This window comes from Sinocyclocheilus rhinocerous, unplaced genomic scaffold (assembly GCF_001515625.1).
Source record: "Sinocyclocheilus rhinocerous isolate Xijiao unplaced genomic scaffold, SAMN03320098_v1.1 scaffold4668, whole genome shotgun sequence".
NCBI lineage: Eukaryota > Metazoa > Chordata > Actinopteri > Cypriniformes > Cyprinidae > Sinocyclocheilus > Sinocyclocheilus rhinocerous.
Window position 1 is genome coordinate 60,314 of NW_015636628.1, and position 7,114 is coordinate 67,427.

Genomic DNA, 7,114 nt, shown 5'->3' on the forward strand with positions numbered 1-7,114 from the left:
GAATGGAAACACGAATGACAAGCTAACCGGCTAAAGAAAGCTAACGCGCTGCACTCGCGCTGCATTCGCTGTTTTAGAATAAAAGCGAACGATCAAATGAATCAGATTAGTTTTATAGATAATATCAGAAATATGGTGGGAATTATATGGTTATATTTTATCACTTTAAACAACAGAGAGTGATAGTAAGATAGAGATTCAACAGAAAAGCAAAGCTACACGGAGCTACAATCACAAACCACTCAGCAGCACGGTACACAGGAAACATATAACCAGGGCCTAAAATTAACACTCGCCAAGCACCAAATGCGAGTAAAAATCAGTGTTGGCGAGTATATGTAACAGTGTCAGTCACCAGTTGGCGGGTAAAACTTTTACTAAATAAAACAATGCAATGTAGTGAGAACAACAGCCGGTTTTTAAAGATATTTGCGGTTTCTGATGCAAGCTAATAAGATTCTCTTTTCCGAAGACAGGGTCCTCGTGATTAGCTGTTCTGTCAAAAGCGACAAGAGCGAATCAAATAATAGGATACAAACGGGCTGATAAGGTCAGAGCAGTGTGATGGCCCGCTTGTCCCTAGACACGGTTCTAATAACTTTTACCTGAGAAGATATTGCTGCTTCATTTCGGAAGATTAACTTTTCTCTTCTTTATTCTTCATAACCCGAGAATGTGGTGAGACATACCTGTGGTTACGCCGCAGAAACAGTGCAGAGAAGTAGGCTATGAGGTTGCTCGTTCGGCTGTACAAGACGCTGAGCCGCTTTAGACAGCGCACCAGTAGCGCTTCAACGGACGAAAACACACACAATTATGTCTAAATAGGCGAGTTATTTCGTAAACGTAGTCTCAAATGAGTTATAAAGTCATAGATCAAATATGAAATAATATAAAAATGTGATTAATCATGATTAACTAAAGAAAAATGTGTGATTCATATTCATATCGATTGAAAGACAGCAATGTTAACCTTTTATAGATTTTAGATTTCAATTTAATTTCTAATTTTATAGGTCCCCCCAGAAAGAGATTGGTACGGCCCCATTCAAATTTTCAGTTCGATAATCAGGCCCTCAAATGAAGCTAATTGAGTAGCACTGCTCTAATCCGTTAACATGGGTGCGGAAAAATATGCACCACACACACACACTGCAAACTGAGTATGTGTGAAACAGGTGTAACACGATGGCCTGCTCCGATTGCCGAAAACATGCAAAGGACAAGAATCCCAACGTTTTTTAGGGACAAAAAAAGATAAATCAATAAATCTGTTTGTTGTTTTTTTTCTTGTAAGTAAAGTAAAGGACAAATTAAAAACATTGTAAATATTTTTATTTATTGTAGTAGTAATAACTGCTTGTTTTTGCAAAAAGAGTTTCATGGCGGTCCCCCCAGAAAGAGATTGGTACGGCCCCATTCAAATTTTCAGTTCGATAATCAGGCCCTCAAATGAAGCTAATTGAGTAGCACTGCTCTAATCCGTTAACATGGGTGCGGAAAAATATGCACCACACACACACACACTGCAAACTGAGTATGTGTGAAACAGGTGTAACACGATGGCCTGCTCCGATTGCCGAAAACATGCAAAGAACAAGAATCCCAACGTTTTTTAGGGACAAAAAAAGATAAATCAATAAATCTGTTTGTTGTTTTTTTTCTTGTAAGTAAAGTAAAGGACAAATTAAAAACATTGTAAATATGTTTAGTCATTGTAGTAGTAATGACTGCCTGTTTTTGCAAAAATATAACCATTAGGCAGTAATATCAGCTGGGTAACACTTTACGTGTGTGCGCGTGTGTGTGTCCGTGTGTGTGCGTGTGTGTGTGTGTGTGTGTGTCCGTGAGCGTGTGTGTGTGCGTGCGCGAGTGTGTGTGCGTTCGAGTGCGAGTGCGAGTGCTTGTGCGTGTGTGTGTTCAGACAAGTGACATTTATGAATATAATTTACAGTTCAACTGAAAACCGAGCTACTTGCATGATTGTTTTTACATACAGTATCACCAAATCATTATCATACCAAACACATAATTACAAGAAAAAAAAATATGATATACAAATAATAGTAAGATGGAATTAAAGAAATTTTTTTTCATAATTTATATTATACATTTATATTATATATCTGTCTATTTTAATATTCTATACACATAAATTTTTATCTTGTTTTTTTCATTTCTTAATTTAATTTAAAATAATATTTTTATAGTTCTTCGGTATCACCAAATCATTATCATACCAAACACATAATTACAAGAAAAAAAAATATGATATACAAATAATAGTAAGATGGAATTAAAGAAATTTTTTTTCATAATTTATATTATACATTTATATTATATATCTGTCTATTTTAATATTCTATACACATACATTTTTATCTTGTTTTTTTCATTCCTTAATTTAATTTAAAATAATATTTTTATAGTTCTTTGTTATATTGTATGTTTCCTTTTTCTTGTGATTACTTGTTTTGTGTAATAATGCTTTGGCAATATTGCATGTCAATAAAGTGCTTTAAATGAAAATTGAACTGAACTAACTACCAAGAAAATGAATTAAAAGACAGGAAAAGAAAATGCGAAAAGAAAATATATAACATATAGGGTAAATTAGACATAACAAGACATTATGAAATAAAAAACTTGTAGTTTTAATGCTGATCAAGGCATATAAAATGAGGTTTAAAAGGCAATTAATATTCAGTAATATTATACTGTATATATTTAATGCACTGACACTGTTAGAACAAAATCTGATCTGAGTTGCATATTCAGAGCCGATCCTCACTATACACAAAGTACGCAGGTTGTGTAGGACCCCTGAAACACCAGGGGGCCCCCTTGCTCTCAAATAGTGTTTAATTTCAGTTGTGTTTTTGGCCAGCGGTTATGAAAACATGAATGCTCCTTTCCTTAATGCGCTTTTAAGCTGTTCCTGTTGCCCTTTCTACGTAACATCCAAATCAGTCACATCATGTAACGTGTCATATACAGTCTCCTGCTGGCCTTGCTTGATACTTAAAAAAAGAGTTCAAATCACAGCGCTTTCCATTTGCACGATACGAGATGGACACATATAGGCTACTTTGCGCACTGTATATGTCAAAATATCCATCTAGGTGAGTTTTCACTAAACAAAGTCAGTTATGTCTTTAGTGAAAATAAACAGTTTGAAAAGTAATGGAATGCTAGTCAGTATCTGTGCATCCTACTGTATAAACCTGCTGCTGTCTGTCATCATCTGTTAATCAACAAAAGAAAATGAGAGAATTATTCACTGCTCTTCACTGAATATTGTTCATAACTTTGTTATGAATCAATTTATTTATATAAATTTATATGCAGTGCTTTATTTTCACATTTGATTAATTTAATCAGTTTCTGTATAGTAGGCGATTATAGGCTAAATTGTTTAATTAATGAACGCACAGACAGAACCCCCTCGGCAAAGTTTTGCTTAGGGCCCCCAGAAGTCTAGGATCGGCACTGTGCATAATCAATGAATTTTGCAACATTAACACTGTTATTTTCCTGTTTATTACTGATGATGTATTTTAACAGTGATTAATTGAGTGTGATTGTACAGATGTTGAATTGATTGAGAGAACATGTAGCTTTAACCTGTTTCTCCTCAGGTGCGATCCTGGGCTTCATGCTGGGTGTCTTCCAGATCCCGCTGAAGGACTGTGAGGATCTCTACAGGACGCTGAGCTCAGACGTCTTCAAGCAGAACCTGATCGTGGGAACGGTGAAGATGAGCTGGAGTCACGCTTTCTACGACAGCCAGATCTGGGAGAAAGTGCTGAAGTGAGTGTCAGAAAGCTGCAGGGATGTCTACTGTCTCCTGAAAGCTCCCTGTACTGAACCTCTCAACCTCCACACAGGGAGAAGATGGGCTCGGACCTGCTGATCCAGACGGCTCGCAACCCCGACTGTCCCAAAGTACGAAGTCAGCCGGGTTCAAACTGGGGAAACGCTAGGAGAAAAACTGTGTGGAAAAATAAATCAGTAATGAGAAACAATACATAATTAAAGAAAAATGGAAAAACTGTGTTGGCAACAAAAAATAAACATCTTTAAAATAAATAAATAAATAAAAATTTGGTTAAAATAAATAAACATCTGTCCTTTATTGCAGGGGTTTTCAAACTGGGGTCCGGGAAAAAGTTTAGAGAAAACTGTGATAAAAATTTAAAACATAAATAAATAATAAAAATGATTAAAGATCGAAATACATAAACATTTTGATTAACATAAATAAAAATATTAGATTAATAATAAATATTTTAACAGTAGTGTGAATGGAAAAAGAAGCATCATAATACAAGTTATTATAGTTACATAACTAAATATATAACCAATTAATACATAACTAAAACTATAAAACACATTTTTGTTATTTGAATAAAATAAATTAAAATGAAACGAAATAAAAATATATATGTACAAATGAAAACATAATGTAAAATAAGAATATAATATATAATGTAAATCTGAAAAATAAAATTAATATAAAATATATATTTTATAATTTTCATTTTATATTTCTCTTATTTTATTTAAGCTAGTTGCCAAGGCAATATTTATTATTTTCAACTTGATGTACTAAAATAGCTAAAAACTAAAATTGAAATTTAAAAAAAATACTCAAACTTTAAATAAAATTTAGTTGAAAATGGAAAATATATTTTAAAAAATCTAATCTAATGGTGTCAGCGATACTAAAATAACTGAATATAATGTAATATAAACTAAATACTTTCCACATAATATTTTCCACATATGTGTAATATGAATAGTTTTCTGGCTCTGTTGATGTTGGGATGCTGGTGTTTGGGCTCTGCGGAGCAGCCCTGCTGTGATCAGTGCAGTGCTGTGTTTGTCCAGCAGGTGGCGGCTGTGAGCACAGTGGTGAACCGCGCTCCTCCGGTGAAGGCCTTCGTCTTCAGGAACTACAGCCTGCCGGTGGGGGTGCGGTCGCATTACCGCGGCTCCTGCAGACACCGGCTGTGGGAGGCCATCCGAGCCTCGTCTGCGGCGCCGGGATACTTCCAGGAGTTCGCTCTGGGAGACGACCTGCACCAGGTACGACCGATCCTGACGACGCACAGCCAAACCACACAGAGCCGCGTCCCGCCACGGCAAACGATCATGAACTATACAGCAGCAGAGACTCTAATGAAGCTTCACACGGCCAGTGAGAAAAACAGTGCTAGCAATGAAAATAAAACGCATACATACACAAATAAAAACTGTCATTGAAATTGATAATGAAAATAGATGAACGTAAATAAAAGATAGAAAATACAATAAATAATAAAGGTGACACTTTACAATCCATTAGTTTATGTTAGTTCATGTGTTAACTAACATTAAAAAACAATGAACAATACATTTATTACAGTATTACTTTTACTTTTTTACTTTTAGTCATTTAGCAGACGCTTTTATCCAAAGCGACTTACAAATAAGAAAAAGTAATTAAAACTAAAAGCTAAAACTCTATAAATACTATATATATACACACATTTAAGAAAATAAAAGAAATTAAATAAAAATGACAAATGCATACAACAATATTTCAAAACTAAACATTTAAATGAAAACAAAAATAAAGCTAAAAACAATTCAAAAATATTAAAAGAACAAAAGGTATGAGTATAATAATGATTCTAACATAACACTAAGCCAAACAACTACATATATTAATATACATGTATTAATCTTTGTTAATGTTAGTTAATGAAAATTGTGAATGTTCATTCACAGTGCATTAACTAATGTTAACAAGCACAATTTTGATTTTAATAATGCATTAGTAAATGTTGAAATTAACATGAACTATGATTAATAAATGATGTAGCAGTGTTGTTCATTCTTAGTTCATGTTAACTAAAGTAGTTAACTAATGTTAACTAATGAACCTTATTGTAAAGTGTAACCATAATAATAAACAATAGGCACATATATTATTTTATGTAACTGAGTGAAAAAAAAATCCTTTCACTCATTCATTCCTTTTGCCATTAATTGTAATAATGCAGTGAGATTTCTGTATGAATAACGGCCAGTGCTGCACACAGAGATCTGATCTGATCATCATCCAGTCCGTCTGCGATTACATGAAGAAACAGAACAAACTGAGACAGAATAAATCCAGAAGAACTGTGCCAACGTCTCCAAGACGCTTCAAGAAACCTAGACTTTTGCACAGTACTGTGTGTGTGCATATATATATATATACATTTACATTAGGGCTGCACGATAAATCGCATGCGATATTTAACGCGCATCTTGTCTGTCTGTATAATAATAAATAAATGACAAAGTATATATTTTCATCTCATTTATTTGATTGGGTTCTCTTTGTGAACTTTCGGGACTTGCATGAAAATCTGATTATTTTTTTGGGTCATATCTATGCAGAAATATAGACAATTCTAAAGGGTTCACAACCTTTCAAGCAGCACTGTATATATATATATACAGCAATAGAAAAAAAATTAAAAGACCACTTGAAAAGACCACTGTAATTTTTTTTTGGCAGAAAATAACAATTGGTCAAAATAACAAATGTGATTGAAAATCAGGGTTATTCCACTAAATATTGATTTCTTAAAGGGATAGTTCACCCAAAAATTAAATTTACCCCATAATTTCCTCACCCTCAAGCCGGCTCCGGGGGTTGAATAAAGGCCTCCTGAAGCGAATCGATGCGTTTTTGTCAGAAACATATCCATATTTAAAACTCTATAAACCGTAATCTCTAGCTTCCACTAACTGTCGTACGCGCGTTCATGAGAGAGTGGCGTCCAGCGGATGATGTAGAATGCAGGTGTAGCGTTAGCTCCAATGAGAATATGCTAGTCTCGCGAGAATCAACGTTTGTTAACAGGAGCAAAGGAAGCAAAGTTTCTTTACTTTTGATGTATGGATGAGCTTTTTGGACTTCTTTTGAACTGTTGAATAATAACACCCACTCACTGCCATAATAAAGCTTGGAAGAGCCGAGATGTTTTTTAATATAACTCTGATTGGATTCGTCTGAAAGAAGAAAGTCATTTACACCTAGAATGGCTTTCACACACTCATACGCACGTTTGTTTCTGTG

General features: G+C 34.3%; 1 protein-coding gene across 3 annotated transcripts in view; it reads left to right on the forward strand.

Moving 5' to 3' along the window:
- The window catches only part of LOC107748016 (calcium-independent phospholipase A2-gamma), a 52,497-nt gene that overhangs the window by 15,151 nt on the left and 30,232 nt on the right, over window positions 1–7,114 (forward strand). For 2 of the 3 annotated variants that reach the window (XM_016562664.1, XM_016562665.1), the window contains 3 exons: window positions 3,639–3,810; window positions 3,888–3,945; window positions 4,891–5,088. In XM_016562664.1, coding sequence (XP_016418150.1) covers window positions 3,639–3,810; window positions 3,888–3,945; window positions 4,891–5,088 — 428 coding nt within the window. The remainder of the gene's footprint in view (window positions 1–3,638; window positions 3,811–3,887; window positions 3,946–4,890; window positions 5,089–7,114) is intronic. The other variant, XM_016562666.1, reaches the window with a different exon arrangement.